An 18,280-nucleotide genomic window follows, 5' to 3' on the forward strand; every position below is an offset into this window, starting at 1 on the left:
TTTTATGGGCAGCCTACAAGAAGGACATAAAAGAAGGAAGCTTGTTCTCTCTCTCTCTCTCTCTCTCTCTCTCTCTCTCTCTCTCTCTCTCTCTGTTTCTCTCTCTCTCTCTTTCCCTGCTCCTTCATTGGCTTCAAAGGCTACTTCTTTAGGATTCTGCCATATAGGCACTGTGGAACTACCAGGAACACAGACTGTAAACCATTCCAATAAACCCCATATATAACAATAAATGCATGCATACACATATATAATTAAATGTAAATTCTGTTCATCAAGTGGTTCTAGAGAAATGAAAGTATATGATGCAGTTTCGGTTTGTTTTCTCCAGACAGGATTTCTCTGTGTAGCTCTGGCTGTTCTGGAACTCTCTCTGTAAACCAGGCTGGCCTCAAACTCACAGAAATCCACCTGCTTTCCGAATGCTGGGATTAAAGGTATGTACGACCACTGTCCTGCAAGGATTAATTTTTTTATTTTAAAGATTTATTAAAGTATACTGTTGCTGTCTTCAGACACACCAGAAGAGGGCATCAGATCTCATTATAGATGGCTGTGAGCCACCATGTGGTTGCTGGGATTTTAAAACTCAGGACCTCTGAAGAATAGTCAGTGCTGAGAACCATCTCCAGCCCATGGTTTAATTTTTTTTTTTTTTTTTTTATTTTCGGAGCTGGGGGACCAAAACCTAGGGGCCTTACGCCATTAGGCAAGCGCTCTACCACTGAGCCAACCCCAACCCTGGATTAATTTCTTAAATGTCTGAAATAGGCTTCCCAGCTTGCCAAAGCACGACAGTGCAACCAAAGCTTCTCCACTACTAAAGCTTCCCTTGAAGGTTGAGATCACTGAAAGCCCTGGTGTGAACTATTTTACAAACTTAAGGAGAAAAATGTGCCTGATTATCCTGATCCACAAGTGGTGAGTCTGGATGTAACACTTTTGACAATTTGTGGAAAAATAAGGAAGATGCTGCTGCCGGTTGGTTGCTCCTAGCATCTCTGGATAAACTGACAAAGGAGTGCGTTCCGTGATAAAAATTAGCCAACCAGCATTCTAGCATCTCCGGATATGGTGACAGTGAACTCAGTGACAGAAGCTGACCTGTTCCAGATGCTCACAAACAGTCTACAGGTTCCCGAGGGTGCGCTGGAAGAGAATCTTCTCTCCAGCAGCCACAGAGCTCAAGTTGTGGGAAGTCAAACTGAAGTCTTCAGTACAACAATTACAGTGAAAATTCAAATCCCAACCTTGGAGGGTGTTGGCAGTTAAAGTAGGGCATTGACTGCTAGAGAATGGGATCTTCTACCTTGAGATGGGGATATGTGGCGGGAGGACCCTATTGGAGCTGAGAACGTTGTACCCTTAGATTCTCCCCCCACTTTTTTTAATGTATGTGAATACACTGTCACTGTCTTCAGACACATAGAAGAGGGCGTCGGCTCTCTTTACAGATGGGGTTGCTGGGAATCAAACTCAGGGCCTCTGGAAGAACAGCCAGTGCTCTTAACCTCTGAGCCATCTCTCCAGCCAGAACTCTCAGATTCTCAAGAGTTTACCTCACCTGGGGCAGTAGTCTCTCTCCACACTCATCAGAAGATGAACCCCATCCCACACCCACAAAGCCTTTTCAGCTTTGATTGAGGAAATTAATCCTTCATTGTCTGCTAAACCAACAGATAATTTCTCTGATGCCAGGCAAGACAATGCTGATGTCTCTCAGGACCCACCGACAGTTGCCTCTAGACCTATACCAGACTAAAGGTTAAGCAGGGTCCTGGAGGAGAGGTGGAAAGTGTAGTCTCTGAGGAACTGTGCTCCACTACTAAGGAGCTTAATGAGTTTGCTAATTCATTCAAGTAGAATCCGGGGGATATATGTGGGAATAGATTTTATTGGTATGGGATACATGTGGAGGGAACATAAAAATTGGATTAGGCTGAGTTTATTGATACGGGCCCATTAAGTGAAGATTTTAGGTCTAATATGGAAACCCACACATTAAAAAAAAAAGGTGTCAGCAGACAGTGGTGGTGTATTCCTTTCATCCCAGAGGCCAAGGTCAGCCTGGTCTACAAAAGTGAGTGCCAGGACAGCCAGGAAGCCCTCTTCAATCAATCAATCAATAAGTCAATAAAAGTAAATAAATTTAAAAAAGGGCTTGAGAGTCAGACCCTGTCTTAAAAAGAAAAGAAAAAGAAAAAGGGCTGGACAGATGCCTCAGCAGTTTAGAGCACTGACTGCTCTTCCGGATGGTCCTGAGTTCAATTCCCAGCAACCACATGGTGGCTCACAACCATAAAGGGATCTGATGCTCTCTTCTGGCATGTAGACCATGCAGCACAGCACTCGTACAAAAGGAAACAAGCAGATGAATGAATGAATGAATGAATGAATGAATGAATGAAGCCAGGTATGGTGGCACTCGAGAGACAGAGGCAGACAGATCTCTGTAAGTTCAAGCCCAGTTGATCTATACAGCAAATTCCAGGACAACTAGAGCTACATAGAGAGACTGTCTCAACAACGACAAAATAAAATAAAACAAACAAATAACCAAGAAAATGTCTTACACAATAAAGAGTAATTGAGGAATATATCTGTCCTACTTAGAGTTTCTAGAGCTGCAACAAAACACTGTGACCAAAAAGCAAGTTGGGGAGAAAGGGTTTGTTCAGCTTACACGTCCACATCACTGTTCATCACCAGAGGAAGTCAGGACTGAAACTCACACAGGGCAGGAACCTGGAGGCAGGAGCTGATGCAGAGACCATGGGAGAAGTGCTGCTTACTGGCTTGCTCAGTCTGCTTTTTTTTTTTTTTTTTTCCGGAGCTGGGGACCCGAACCCAGGGCCTTGGCTTCCTAGGCAAGCTTCTACCACTGAGCTAAATCCCCAACCCATCAGTCTGCTTTCTTATAGCACCCAGGACCACCAGCCCAGGGATGGCACCACCCACAATGGGTTGGGTCCCTCCACACAGTATTAACTTGAGAAAAAATGTCTTTACAGCTGGATGTCATGAAGGCATTTCCTCAACTGAGGTGCCCACAGTCCTCTGAAGACTCTAGCTTGTATTAAATTGAAAGAAAACCAACCAGTACAATATTCAACACCAACCTTTCGCTTATGAATTTCTCTCCTCCCTGTCCCTCTCCCCCTCCCCCTCTCTCTGTCTCACACACACACACACACACACACACACACACACAACTATATCTTTCACACATACACACTACACTCTCTCTCTTACACAGATATGCATACACACACCACACATACTTTCTATGTTTTACACACACACACACACACACACACACACACACACACACACACACACACACACAGGATGGGATGTCTGGAGCTCCAACCTTTGGAAGACTGAAGCAGGAGGGTTACATAACTCCAATAGTTTGAGGAAAAGCCTAGGAAACATATACTGAGACTGCTGTAGCCCCTTTCCCCAAAATCATAACAAATTTTAAAGCTTCTTTAAAAGTGGGGAGAAGGGAGAAGAAAAGAAATACAGGCTAAGTGGCTGAAAGCTTAAAGGAATAAATGAATAAACACACAAAAGGCTTGATAAACAACCCACAAAGCGAGATCAAAGTCCGGAAAGGACTGTGAGGGGAAGAAACCCAAACCACTCATTTAGGATGGGAACAAACACACACTCGGACACAAAGACGCATTTTCATCCTGTTTAATCCCTGCATGGGAAGAAGTAAAGGTTGATGCGGTGTTGAGTTTAGAGTGGGTATAAGGTTGAATGAATTCACCACAGGCGAATTTGGAAGCTGACAGTGAAGAGGAATCTCGATGGCAGAGTGAGTGTGGAGTGGGAGGAACTGGCCTGCAGGAAGGAAGATGAATTCAGTCGTCCCATTCATCATCCTCTTCATCCTCACCGGTCTGATCCTCCCCTTCATCTGGAGGAAGAAAGATTCAGAGTATTACTCAGGATAGGAAGGGAGGTTCGAAGGCCGTGAGAAAGTTCCTACAACCTAGGAGATAAAGACTTGGCCCAGGTAGGTGCGGAGAGACTAAAGTTTTCTGCTAAAGGCACACCTTGGGCAAAATAGGGATTATGTTGAGGCAGTGGATTTCAAGTCCATGCAGTACTGAAAAAAAAATGGTCAGGCTGAGTTTGGTAGCACATGCCTTTAATCCCAGCATTCTGGAGGCAGAGGCAAGTGGATCCAGCCTAGAGTTCCAGGATAGCCAGGGCTATCTATATAATAGTGAGACCCCATCTTAAACCAACAACAAAAAATGTTAATGGAGCTGCAAACACTGGTGCATTTGTATAACTTCAGCATGCAGGAGTTTGAGGCAAGAGGATCATGAATTTGAGACCAGGCTAGCTTATGCATAATGAGTTCCAGGCTAGCCTGGGCTACATAGTCAGACTCTGTCTTAAAAAGAAAAGGGGCTCAGTGGTTAAGAGCATTGACTGCTCTTCCAGAGGTTCTGAGTTCAAATCCCAGCAACCACATGGTGGCTCACGATCATCTGTAAAGGGGTTGGATGCCCTCTTCGGGGGTGTAGGCCATGCAGCAGAGCACTCATACATAAAGTAAACAAATAAATCTTTAAAAATAAAAATAAAGGCACCTGCCTCTGAGCCTAACAGCCGTAGTTTGATCCCCAGAACTCATAAGGTGGAAGGAGAAACCCTACACACAAGAGATGCACACATGCACCAGCATACATACACACAGACACTAAAGAAACAAACAGAAACAAATGCAAAAGTACGCATGCTAGAAATGTGGCCCAGTTCTTAGACAGCTTGTCTAGTACTTGAGAAGCATTAGGTTCGAGTCCCAGCACCACATACTTGAGTCATGGTGCACACATGTTATCCCAGCCCCGGGGAGGAGGAAGCAGGAAGATCAGAAGCTCAATATCATATACTTTGTGCTGCAGGAGACCTTGCCTCAAACATGTTCTTAGTCTGAATATTCATGCTAATGCCTTTGTCAGGTTTAAACATTAACAAAAGTGGAGTAATTTATTATTAATTCTTGGTGCATTAATGCTAATATTGCTGATTCAGAATGAAGCTAATGAGACTATTGTCAAATGACATTTGTTAAAATATCATCACAGAATGAATTCACATTAGTCTTGTGGACAAACTTAGATTAATATTAATATTATTGTGGAGTCAGAATTAATGACATTATTGGGGACCTGCTTTCAACCTATTGGAACTAGAGCGAGATCAGTATCACCCCCACATCCTGGATTAATGACAATATAATTTGGCACATTCAGTTCTTAACATTGTAGAGAGGCTAGGCTAATGTCTGACAGCACACACACAGAGCATATGGAAGGATACAGAGACGATTAGCATGGCCCCTGTGGAACGATGACACGGACATCTATGATGCATCATTCCATAGTTTTTGCCCAAAATGTCTAGTTATATTAGCACGCCATAAGTTGATGTGTTTCTGTGAATTATTGGATTTAATGTGATCGCCAAAGACGGAGGTTACTCTTTTTTAAATTATGTCATTACTCATTTGTGTATGGGCCCATGTATGAGTGTAGAAGTCAGAGAATAACTTGCAGGAACCAGTTCTCTACGTCCACCAAATGAATGGTGGATGTCACTCAAACTCACGTCATCAGGCTTAGTAGCAGGTGCCTTTTAGCCATCCTTTAAACACCTTGCTTTTGTTTTGAGACAGGGTTTTCATATGTAGCCTTAGCTAGCTCTGGAACACTCTAAGTAGATGAAGCTGGCCTTGAACTCACAGAGACTCATCTGTTTCTGCCTCCCAAGTGGCAGGGCTAAAGGCACGTACAGAAGCTCGGGAAAGATGGAGTCCTCATTTTTTTTTTTTGTTTATTTTACGCTTGCGTGTTTGCCTACATGTACATTTGTGCCTCGAGTATGTGCCTGGTGGCTGTGGGGGCCAGAAGACTCTGCTGGATCCCCTGGAACTAGAGTTTATAGATAGTTTTGAGCTGCCATCTGGGCTGTGGGAATTGAACCCAGGTCCTTTGGAACAGCCGCTATCTCTTAACCAAAGATGGCGTTCTTTATAACAGCATTTTCACATGGTGAGCTAATGTTGTCTGACAGTTTCCTCTGAGACGAACATTGAAGTATTTCATCTGCTTAAGCCCGAAGGTAAACAACTCAAAATAGCTTCAGCAAGTCCCTGAAAGTGGCCAGATTCACCAGGCCCCTTCCTCTCAGAACAAGCAATACAGGCTACCGTGAGTCACTCTCAAGACATGCCAACCACAAAGAAGACCAGACCCGCTGCCTGGAAAAGGTTTAGACCAGAGTCACTTGGGAAAGACACTTCCCAGCCTGTTATCAGCCTGCAGGCTCCAGGCTCCCAACTTTTATGAGCTGTCACCCATGCTGGGATGGGCTCTGGTGATACAGCTGTCTGGAATCATATCTGCTCCTGTAAGTGACCCCTCATCCATATTCCTGTAAGTAACCCTAATAAAATCCATTGATTCACCATGTTGGACTTTGGTGTTATCTGTCCTCCAGTCTGTCACGGGTTCCCTATCTAGGGTGAGAAAAGTCTTGTCACACAACTAAAGTTAATATCATGGAACACATGCGGTTAACGTTCATACTGTGGGCATACCCTGGCAAATGTTAATATTATTGCCAAAGATGCACTTAATTATATTACTGCTGCCTGACGACTTGATGCCAACATGCTGAGAAGGGCCTTCAAAATCCATGTTTCTATGGTTATCCACAGATGGTGACTGTCAGCTTTCATTGCTGGGAACAGACATGAGCCTAAGGCTTTGAGCTAGACAACTGCTGGACCACTTAGCTCTTAACTCCAACCTCTGTCCGTTGTTACTTTTCTGATTTGGGTTGGCCTTGAATGCAAGATCCTCCTTAACTTTTCCAGCACTGGGTTACGCATATGCATCACATATATCACCATATGCACGGGCCTCTGGTGTCACCAGTAAGAGTGACATCTGGAGCTGTTTTCAAGCCAGTTCTAACTAGCTCCGGGGGTCAGGTCACAGTTCTGGCAGAGTGGGCTCACCTGAGGAGTGGATGACTTTACTCCTCTTCTGCATGACATGCATCAGGGCACCCACTAGGCCTTCTGACTGCTGAGGGGGTGGTTGCTGTACTGAGTTCTCCATAGCTCCAGGGGTCTGCAGCGAGAGGTTGGAGCAGAGAGGCGGGCTCAGGACTGTGAGAAGAGCATTTCTCCTGCCCTTTCCTCATTTCTTCTCTCACACACTCCAGTCTCTTTCAAGGGACCACACCAATCTCCAATTTATCACGGGGTCCCCCAAAGCCGGCATCTCAACCACGGCCCACAATGTTCGGACTTACACAGACCCCCGTTATCTATCCTGCCCGTCTTTACCTTGTTCAGCTGAATTCCCTGCCGGATTTGATCCAAAAGTGCGCCCCGGCCCCCACCAGGTGCTGGTCCCACCCCAGACACTGGAGTAGGAGGGAGCGGGGGAGGGGCTGGCCCACTTCCAGGGCAGACTGGAGGTGGTGGTGGTGGTGGTGGAGGTGGCGGTGGCGCTAGTGGTCCCCCAGCTCCAGGGAGTGGAGGAGGTGGTGGTCCAGATCTTCCCGTGGCTGGAGGGGGTGGTGGTGGAGGACCCCCTCGGCCCGGGGGTGGGGGCCCTCGGGGTGTTGGTGGGGGCGGAGCACCCCCCATAGGTACAGGGGGCAGTGGACCACAGCGACCCTTATTACTCCCAACAGGGGGTCTTAGGGGCTGGCTTCCTCCTCCTCCTCGGCATGGTGGTGGTGGGGGTGGCTCTGCACAGGGGTAAAATAACACGTAAGTTTGGTAAGTTTTGAGCTTCATTTTCTTTCTTTCTTTCTTTTTTTTAAACAAAGTCTCTTTTTTAAAAAAAAAAAAAATTGGGGTTGGGGATTTAGCTCAGCGGTAGAGCCTAGCAAGCGCAAGGCCCTGGGTTCGGTCCCCAGCTCCGAAAAAAAATTTTTTTTACTTTGTGTATAAAGTATTTTATACTTTGTGTGTATAGCTATAGTGTACAGCTACACTGTAGCTGTCTTCAGACGCACCAGAAGAGGGCGCCAGATCCCATTACAGATGGTTGTGAGCCACCATGTGGTTGCTGGGAATTGAACTCAGGACCTCTAGAAGAGCAATCAGGGCTCTTAACTGCTGAGCCATCTCTCCAGCCCTTCATTTCTTTTTTCTTATATATTTCTAGGGTAACAACCCCCAGGACCAGAGAAAAGAAAGCTTACCCTGGCGCCTCATCTCCTGCCGGACTGCCTCTAGACCACCCTGGTCCTCAATAAAGTCATAGATGAGCTTGGAGGTCTCTGCGTCAGTGAGTTGGGCCTCACTGATCCCTGCCCTAGAGAACAAACTGCGCAGATCCGGGTCGAGGTTGTTCACCTGTTCAAGTGGGAAAAGGGCAGAGCGGGGTTAAAAGCAGAAAGAGAATTAGGAAGCGGCACAGATTATCACCATACCATAAAAACGAAGAACCCAAGAGGGCTGTGGAAGGGCAGGGGCTGGGCGTGCGCTCTGAGCCTTGGTCAATGGGAAAGTATGTGGAAACTGGGTGGAGTCAGGGGGTGTTTGTAGCTACTCACATCAAATCCGTTCTGTGGATCCCAGCCCACGTGGCTGACATGTCTAGGGAAGGGAAGGGGATGCCAATCAAGCCCCAGGGTCTTCTTTACCTCTTGCCCTCTCCTTCCCAGAGGGAGTCCAAAAGGCCAGAACAAGTGAGCAAATACTTTGGTTCACGTTCATCCGTCAGACCATTGGCTGGACCATGCCTCTGTACCTCCTTCCATCTGCCTACACATACCTGTTTCCGGATTTGCCCACCAGTCTCTCCTCTCTTCTTTTCCTACCCATCTACTCCTATATTTACTTTTCCTTCCTTCCTACTGCTCTTCCTTCCTCTTCCTCTTCCCTTCTCCCACTTTCTGGTCTACGGGTTGTTGTTTTCTTCCATCTACGTTTTAAAAAGATTTATTTAGTTTGTGTATATGAGTAATCCGTCTGCATGTGCACCTTACGCCTGCGCGCCAGAAGAGGGCATCGGATCCCATTCTGAATGGTTGTGAGGCACCGTGAACCCTTGTCCTTAATGCTTCTATCTCAAAAGTGCCGGAGTACAGAAGTGCCCCACCGCACTTGGCAATCCATTTGCTGTTTTACATGTTCTCTCCACACGTGTGTTCACTCATTATACACTATCCTCGTTCTCTTGACTGTCTAGTTTTCTATCCCTGTCCGCTATGTGGGTGAAACAATGAATCTGCATAACTGTCTGCATCCTCATTCACTCACCCATCCAGCTACCTGCCCACTCCTACCAATCCCCTACCCATTCATTCTTCGACCCATGAATTAATTAATGCTACCCACTCAGCCATCTGCCCATCCTTCCCTCTGCTCAGCTATCCACCTGCTCAGATGCTTCCCCACCCACCGGGATCCTAGGGGAAGAAGTTCTCACTTGAATCCACTTGGTGCACCAATATCAGCTTTACTGATCTTCTTTTTTCCTGAGCGTTTCTTATCAGTTGGGCCAGGGCCAGGTGCAGGGAGCCCACGGTAACGTGAACTTGTGATGTCAGGATTCTGAATGTCGACTGTCACAAGTCCCAGAGATAGTGGACCACCTGATGGGCCTGTGGAAAACATGGTGAATGAACCACTGACAGACTCACCTACTAACCAAAGCACAGGGGCAAGACATAGAAAGACCATTGGCAAAGTTTGTGGATCTGTTCAATGGTCGTGGAGGACAGGGATGAGAGAGGTCTATGCAAGGCCTACAGAATGGTGGATGGATCCCCCCAAAAAACACTGAAGGAGTCACCAATTCATGTATCTTTCTCATTCAAGTACTTATTCATTCTCTGGCTGGTTGGCTAAAAGGCTTATTAAGTTATTCATTCATTCACTTAATCATTTAATCTTCCCTGGGTAGAATATTACCTCATCTCATTTTTGTGATTTAATTCTTTAAATGTATTATTATGTGTGTGTTTCTGTCTGTCTGTCTGTCTGCATGCATGCATACAAAGCACATGTGTGGACGTCAGAGGACAACTTTGTGGAATTATTTCTCTCCTATCTTTATGTGGATTCGAGGGCTAGAACTCTGGTCTCTAGGCTTGGCGGCAAGCCCTCTTTATTCCTTATTCATCTGTTTACGTGCCCATCCATGAATTCTCTGAACCATCTATTCATTACTTAAATACAAGTAAATATTCATTTTACCCAAATACTCACTCCCCTATTTCTCTATAAGTCATCATCAGTTCATCTCTCAATAGTCACGCCTGCCACCAATCCATCAATGTGCTCCTCCATCCACCTAGCCATCCATCTACCTCTCTAGGCATATACAGATGCACCCAAGCCCTCATTCATCTACTAACTGCCCCCACCATCTCTCCAGAGACATGAGAATCACCACTCACCCCCATGATCTCCACCGGGATGTGGGGGCACAGGTGGGAGCCCTCCTCTTCTCTCTGGTAAAATGGAATGAGTTCATATCTGTCCCAATCTTGCCCCAGGATTCTGGGTTAGTTCTTCATAACCTCTACTTGAACTAGAGGACTCACCCTCATTGGCTGGTGCTGGTGTCGGTGGTAGCTGGCGTCTTTCTGTAGTGAAACAGGGTGGACTGAGAGCCAAAACCATGAGAGGGGTTTATCCAGCCTCACACCCATGCAGCCACCTCTGTCTAACCCAGCCCCCCTCCCTCCTCGCGCCAATTCCCACCAAGGCCTCCTTACCTCCACTTTGCCTCTGATTCCTTTTTTGTATCTTCTCCTGCACCAAGGCCCGGAAGGCCTGGGCTTCACTCTCATCCGAAAAGTTCAGTCCTACTTGACAGTCCTATACATACCTTGAGGTCAGCAAACTTCTAGCACTCCCTCCCCAACCCCCCATTCCCCCACAAGGATGTACAGACTGCTCACTTACATCTCCAGCAAAGGTGTGGAAGAATGGGGTAGGAGTAAGGTAAACCAGCTGTGAGTATAGCTCCTGTTCCCAGAGTAGTCGACCAGCCTGGAGAGGAGCAGGATGGGGGACATGCTGGCATCCATGAATCCTGGGGAGCAAACCTCTGCTTTCTGACCAGGAAGCATGGTGTCCAGATTTGCTGTCCCAGGGTTTTATTTAGAGCTCTTTGGCTCAATATTAGAGTTTGGGGTCTAGGTGTCTGATATGGAGGATTGGGGTACACTCTGAGAATCAGATACCTATGTGAGAGATTTAGGTTTGGGATTCAAAGCCTACATGTAGGAGTTGAGGGCTCTAAATTGTGAATTTAAGATTCTAGTTAAGAGTATTCAACACGTTGGATTGAAAACAGAGTTGAAGTTGAGGCTCAGGTATAAATATGGTGTTTGGGGAAGTTTGTGACGCAGATGAGGGTCTTGATAATGAGGTCAGTCTTCAGAATGAGAAAAACACAACTTGAGATCTGTATTGGTCTTTGGTTCTGGAGCTCAGAGGGTCATTGATATGAATGAGGGCTTGGGGACAAAAAACAAACTGGTTTTGCGAGTTGGGAACTAGCTTTACTGTCCAAGGCATGGGGGGTCACCTGTAGGCCATAAAAGCGGATGAAGTACGACTTCTGAGGGTTATCCTTCACGAAGCACACAGCCCCGCAGTGTTCCATGGTCCAGTGCTCAGCTCCAGGGGGCAGTGCCAGGTATAGCTGAACAACTGCAGTTGCCAGTGTCTAGGAGGGGAGAGCCCGAGATCAGTGGAGTCTGTTCATGGGTAACAAGGCCTGGTCCTTGATTGCCTGTGGCTGTCATGAGCTTGGGAGATATAGCTAGGAGGAAGGTGAGTAGACAGCAAGATAATGGGGGGTGAATCCTGGGAGAGGAGATGGGGAGAAGGGGAAAAGAGGGATGATGGGAAGGAGAAGGAGCAGGGAAGTATGGGTAAGAGGAGGAGGAGGCAGAAGGGGAAACAGAGGTATAGAGGAAGAGGAGAAAAGGGAGGGAGACTGGGAGGACCAGGGCATCTCCGAACTCACCCAGCATTTTCGGCCGAGAAGCTCGAAGAGTCTCTGGTTCTCATGGTCCTGGAGGAGGTTGGAAGGAATGTTCTGCTGAACCGCTGGTCCCCCTCGGCCCCCAGACCTGCCTCCTACAGGGCCACTACTCATGATGGTGCCTTCTGCCTTAGTCCTCTCCAGCTAAGAAAGCTCTGGGTGCAGGGTAAGAAGAGGAACTTCCGCAGTGAGCAAGGGAACAGGAAGTACAATAAACCACAAGGGAAATAAGTCCTCCAGGGGCCCCCAGAGGGCTTGTCCTCCTCTCTAGGACTGGCTTGGGCCCTCCTCCATTTGCCTGGCTAGATCCTGTGTGTAATGAGCTCAGGGTTTCTTCCTTTCGTCTTTCTTCCCAACCCTCTAACCCCCTCTCCCTTTCTGTGTGGGGCCATTTCCTTCTGACAAGCTCAGATCAACCTTGCTCTAGTCGACAATGAGAGAGAGTTAAGCCATCTGCAGTGCTTCTACTGCAGGGTAGCTACACAGAGCATAGTCACAAGTCTGTGTAGCCTCCTTCCGTCTTCCAAAAGCACTGAGTTGGCCTGAGGTTGTGTCTAGGGCTCCAGGTGCTAATGGGTCATTGCATTACAGCTTTTCCTTTTAAAGGCATATTGAACCAATCTCTAGCTTTGGACATTGCCAATAATATAAGGCCTTGACTCACTTCCCCATCTTTTACACTTGCCTCCTGTAGCTCCCTAATTACTTTCTTTTTAAAAATTTATTTATACTTTATGTGCATTTGTATTTTGCCTGTGTGTATGTTTGTGTGAGGGTGTCAGATCTTGGGAGTCACAGACAGTCGTGAGCTGCCATGCGGGTGCTGGGATTTGAACCTGGGTCCTCTAGAAGAGCAGTCAGTGCTCTTAACCACTGAGCATTCTCTCCAGCCCAAATTCAGACCCCCACCCTTTTTTGTTTTCATTTTGTTTGGTTTTTGTTTTGTTTTACTTTGTTTTTTGAGGCAGGTTTCACTGCATAAAGCCCTGACTGTCCTAGAACTCACTCTATAGACCAGGCTGGCCTGGAACTCACACAGATCCACCTGCCTCTGCTATCTGAGTGCTAGGATTAAAAGCATGTGCCACAGGGGTTGGGGATTTAGCTCAGTGGTAGAGCACTTGCCTAGCAAGCGCAAGGCCCTGAGTTCGGTCCCCAGCTCTGAAAAGAAGAAAAAAAAAAAAAAAGCATGTGCCACTATGCCTGGCCCTAATTACTTTCTTTTCAACCTTATTCTGGAAGGAAGGACTTCACAGTATAAATAAATACTAAAACAACATCATGATTGATTTTTTTTATTATATTGGGACTTTTTTAAAGTATGTAACCTTTGAAGGCTTAAATTTCTCCAACTTTTAGTGGTGAGGATTGGCTACAGGGCCTTGACCAGGTTAAGTACATGCTGTAACAGTGAGCATACCCTCATGTCTTCTCATTCCATTGCCTCAGGGATGAGGCCAGGGAGGGGGATCTCGGGTGGAGGGACAGCAGTTTGACACGCTGAACAGGTCTCAGGTGTGGGTAAAGACCTTTGAATTGGATGTCCCCAGGGCTGCCTGGAACTTGACTCTCTGTGCCTGCAGGCACAAGGTCTTAGCTCCTGAACTCAGGCTTCAAATGACTGTTGAGATGAGTCCTCCAACTTCCTCCACCCTCTCACCTAGTCTCCAAATAGTTTATGGAGCCCACAACACACAGAGCTACTGACATCTCCAGATCTGAAGCACCTTAAAACCTGATATTTATTGTCTTTCATTGGGGGGAGAGATTGGGACCTGTAGAGTCTCACTTAGTCCAGGATGGCCTTGAACTTGTGTCACTGTGGGTGATATTAAACTTCTGACCATTCTGGGAATTGAACCTCTGGAAGAGCAGTTAGTGCTCTTAACTGCTGAGCCGTCTTTACCTCATCTCATATGCTGGGATTGTAGATACCATTATCCTTGCCTTTTCCAAGTACATATTTGTCTTTAAAAAGCCATTGTAGGATGCTGGGTATGGTGGCACACACTTTTATCTCCAGAATTTGGGAGGCAGAGGCAGGAAGATCACTTTGATTTTGAGATCAGGGGGTCTACATAGTGAATTCTAGAAGAGCCAGAGCTACACAGTGAGACCCTTTCTTGAGAGAGAGGGAGGGGGGGAGAGAGAGAGAGAGAGAGAGAGAGAGAGAGAGAGGAAGAAGAAGAAGAAGAAGAAGAAGAGGAAGAAGAAGAAGAGGAAGGGGAAAAAGGGGAAGAAGAGAGAGGAGGAAAGGGAGAGGAAGAGGGAGAGGAAGAGGAGGAGGAAGAGGAGGAAGAAGAGGAGGAGGAGGGGAAGGGAGGGGAGGAAGAGGGGGAAAGGGGAGGAGGAGGAAGAGGGGGAAAAAGGGGAGGAGGAAGAAGGAAGAAGAGGAGAAGAAGAAGGGAGGAGGAGGAGGAGGAGGAGGAGGAGGAGGAGGAAGAAGAAGAAGAAGAAGAAGAAGAAGAAGAAGAAGAAGAAGAAGAAGAAGAAGAAGAAGAAGAAGAAGAAGAAGAAAAAAAAAAAGACATTCATTCTAGGCTGCAAGTGGCCCAGTGTGTTAGAGCTGTGGTTTACATTTCCTGTATTGTATGTGTGTATATTCCTAGGTAAACATCTCAATTAATTAAACTGTTTCTACAAGAAATGTATTACAGACTGACTTCTAACTTTCCATGTAGCTGAAGCTGACCTTGAACTTCTGATCCTGAAGCCCCAACTTCCCAAGTACTGAGATTATAAGCATGTACCACTATGATTTTTGGGATCCTGAGAGTCAAACCCAGGACATCCTGTGCCAAGCAACAGCTGTACTGGCCAGAGTTCTCTCATTTTAACAGTACTGAATGTTGTCTACTAAGAATTTCTAGAAACTAGCCAAACGTAAACACTCAAGAAATATGTTTATTGGGGATGGTGGCACACACATGCAATCCAAAATTTTGGAAAAGAGAGGCAGGAGGATCAGGTATTCATGGTCAGCCAAAACTACATAGTGAATTAGAGGTTGGCCTGGGCTGCATGAGACCCTGTCTCAAAAAGAAAATGTGTTGAAGGAATAAATGGGAGGACTAATAGTCTTTGATTTGGGGCTAGACAGATGGCTCAGAGGTTAAAGAGCACTGACTGTTCTTCCAGAGGTCCTGAGTTCAATTTCCAGCAACCACATGGTGGCTCACAACCATCTGTCATGAGATCTGATGCCCTCTTCTGGTGTGTCTGAAGACAGCGACAATGTACTCACATACATAAATATAAGTAAATAAATAAAGTAATAAATAAATAAATATAAGTAAATAAATAAATAAGTAAATAAATATTTAAAAATAGATAAATAAAAAGAAAAAAGGAAAAAAGTACTGCCTGTTAACTCACTCAGTATTCCCAGGTAACCCCGTGGAAAAGGCACAGTTCTTATGCAACAATTTTCCTGGTAGGGAGATTGCAGCACAAACTGTCTGTGGTCACGAAGCTGATGCCAGCTCTGTAAGAAATGGTTCCTAAACTCTTAGGAGGCACCCTCAGGATATGATAAAATTCGCCTGCTCGTGGAGTGTGAGAGATTGCTCGGAGGCTGCTCTTCTGAATAGTACCCACCCGGCAGCTCTTAGGCTTGTTTAAATTCCAGTTTTAGGGGCTCCAACACCCTCTTCTGGCCTCTATGGACACCAGGCACACACATAGAGCATAGGCATAGATGCAAGCAGAACACTCACATGCATGAGATTAAAATCAACTGCCCCGCTCCTATGGGTTTTTCTTCTTCATCTTCTTCTTTTTTTTTTTTTTCTTTTTTTTTGGGGCTGGGGATCGAACCCAGGACCTTGCGCTTCCTAGGCAAGCGCTCTACCACTGAGCCAAATCACCAACCCCTCTTCTTCATCTTCTTACTGCTTCTGTAATAAGCTGCCCCATTACTCTATAGACATGGCGTCAAACGTCCATGCTTCTGCTGCTAATTGGGATTTTAAAATTAACATTGCATAGTTGTGATTCTGTCTGGTGTGTGCCTTTAATTGGGAGGCAGAGGCAGAGGCAGAGGCAGAGGCAGAGGCAGAGGCAGGGGCAGAGGCAGAGGCAGGAGGCAGAGGCAGAGGCAGAGGCAGGAGGCAGGCAGGCAGAGGCAGAGGCAGAGGCAGAGGCAGAGGCAGAGGCAGGAGGCAGAGGCAGGAGGCAGAGGCAGAGGAAAGATCTCTATGAGCTCAGCGCTGGGCTGGTCAACATAGTAAAATTTTAGACCAGTTTAGGCTATTTGGTGAAACCCTGTCTCAAAAAAAAGAAAATTAATTATGGCTGTATTTCTGTTTTATTTGTAAGTAGCAGACAGAATTAAAATTTATACTTTTTCTCTAAAAAAAAAAAAAAAAACCCACCCTACCACCAACAACAACAGAAAAGAAAACCTAAATCATATATTTGTTTAAGATTTATTTATTTAGTTATTTAATGTACACTGTCACTGTCTTCAGACATACCAGAAGAGAGGGCATCAGATCCCATTACCTCTGTGTGTGTGTGTGTGTGTGTGTGTGTGTGTGTGTGTGTGTGTGTGGATACACCACCAGAGGCTCCATGACTCCATGATCAGCTCTTCTTCCCAGCCCCCAGGGCCCTCAGGTGGGGAACTGCTTCCAGTTTTGATCTTGCTTGTTTGTTTCCCACCCCACCATGCTCCAGACAGGGTTTCTTTGTGTAGTTCTGGCTGTCCTGAAACTTGCTCTGTAGGCCTTGAACTCAGAGATCCTCCTGCCTCTGACCCCGAAGTGCTGGGATCAAAGTGTGTGTCACCACAGCCCAGCTAGATGATGTTGTTATTGTTGCTGTTGTTTTGTCTTTTATTTTATAAAATACTTGAGCTATAACTCCAGTAGCCTCAAACTCACGGTTCTCAGCTTCCTAATAGCTGGGATTACAGATGTGTATCACCGTGGCCAGCTTGTTTCCTGTTTATAGTGTTAGCTAGTACTTACTCTGCTTTACGATTGGCCTTCCATGTCTGTGACTTTAATCAATAAAGGATTTAAAATATCTGAAAAATAAGTAAATAAATGAAAAAACCCTCCTTGCTTCTGTATTAAATATGGTCTGAATATTCGAGAATTCCTGGAAAGAAGATGTGAATCCAGAACCTACTTGACTGGATAAAATTGCACAGACAGGGAGAGGTTGGATATTACCTTATCCTTGGGCTGGTTTAACTCCTAGAGCAGCCAGCCATTTCTTGCCCACCTTTGTGTCAGAACTAACATCCTGTTAGTAAAAGATAAAACCTTTAGAATCTATTGATGTAGCAGACTTCTTGGTTTCACCCTAAAAGCTAGGAATGCTATCAGATAGCACCTTGGGCTGATAAAAAAGCTTCTGCCATCTCTGATGTACCCGCCAGTGTGTTTTAAACTTGTCTTGATTTATGACACTCTTTGTTCTGTGAAACTACAAAATTGGATGAAACTGCTTCCACGTAGGAACGTAACATTTGGGGCCAACTAAATCTGTGTTCCCAAACCATGGTCACTCAGAATGTCTTCAGAATAATCTCCTATTCTCTTTAAGATGAGTGCTGTAGGTGTGGTAATAATGGGCAGTTATTTTATTGACATTTCTCCAAAAGGAAGACAAGACTGAGGGCTAGAGAGATAGCTCAGTGGTTAAGAGCACTGACTGTTCTCTTCCAGAAGTCCTGAATTCAAGTTCCAGCACTCATGTGGTGGCTCACAACCATCTATAAAAGGATTTGATGCCCTCTTCTGGCATGCAGGTGTACATGCAGCAGATCACTCATACATAACGTAAATAAAATTTAAAAATTAAAAACTAAAAAAAAGAATAGCAACTCTACAGAACATTACATTTGTAGGATTTGAGTCATACTGCATTACATAGGAAGGTATATGTAAAAGCTACATCATTTTATACAAAAAGAGAGAGTCATTGGAGGAACAGGGTATCTGCTGGAGCAGGAGGATGGACCTAACCCCTAACAAATAACAATGGGGGAGTCAAGTATGCTGGCATGGCCAAAAACCTAGCATTCAGGAGACTGAGACAGGAGGATTGCAAGGAGCTTGAGACCATCCTGGTCTATGTAGTACCAAGACTACAAAGACTGTGTCAAAAGAAAAACAACGAATGATTATAATTTGTAAAGATGTTGCCTAAAAGATCCCAATTGCATACCTCAAGCCCTGAATTGGGTATCTTTACACTCTGGTTCCCACCATACA

General features: G+C 45.7%; 1 protein-coding gene and 1 non-coding gene across 2 annotated transcripts; one reads left to right on the forward strand and one right to left on the reverse strand.

Moving 5' to 3' along the window:
• Nucleotides 1-3,688: 3,688 nt before the first annotated feature.
• On the reverse strand, nucleotides 3,689-12,204 carry Was (WASP actin nucleation promoting factor). Its single transcript, XM_032889895.1, has 12 exons — nucleotides 12,039-12,204; nucleotides 11,595-11,735; nucleotides 10,967-11,053; nucleotides 10,777-10,879; nucleotides 10,603-10,644; nucleotides 10,456-10,509; nucleotides 9,483-9,657; nucleotides 8,605-8,647; nucleotides 8,251-8,404; nucleotides 7,382-7,791; nucleotides 7,049-7,163; nucleotides 3,689-3,928 (listed from the first exon to the last, which is right to left on the reverse strand). The coding sequence occupies exons 1-12, from the start codon at nucleotides 12,168-12,170 to the stop codon at nucleotides 3,873-3,875; spliced, it is 1,512 nt and encodes a 503-aa protein (XP_032745786.1). The 5' UTR covers nucleotides 12,171-12,204; the 3' UTR covers nucleotides 3,689-3,872.
• On the forward strand, nucleotides 5,310-5,414 carry LOC116889436. The gene has a single exon (XR_004386398.1). It is a non-coding gene; the product is annotated as a U6 spliceosomal RNA (small nuclear RNA).
• Nucleotides 12,205-18,280: the final 6,076 nt, after the last annotated feature.

The sequence above is a fragment of the Rattus rattus genome, chromosome X (assembly GCF_011064425.1).
Source record: "Rattus rattus isolate New Zealand chromosome X, Rrattus_CSIRO_v1, whole genome shotgun sequence".
Classification (NCBI taxonomy): Eukaryota; Metazoa; Chordata; class Mammalia; order Rodentia; family Muridae; genus Rattus; species Rattus rattus.

Excerpts from the sequence above, each read along its gene's own strand:
- Was (XM_032889895.1), bottom strand. The coding sequence starts at position 12,170 with ATGAGTAGTGGCCCTGTAGGAGGCAGGTCTGGGGGCCGAGGGGGACCA. Across the intron at positions 9,658-10,455 it reads TCCCGGTGGAGATCATGGGG|GCCCATCAGGTGGTCCACTA; the intron begins GTGAGTGGTGAT and ends TGTTTTCCACAG. Across the intron at positions 3,929-7,048 it reads TAAAGTCATCCACTCCTCAG|ATGAAGGGGAGGATCAGACC; the intron begins GTGAGCCCACTC and ends TTCTTCCTCCAG.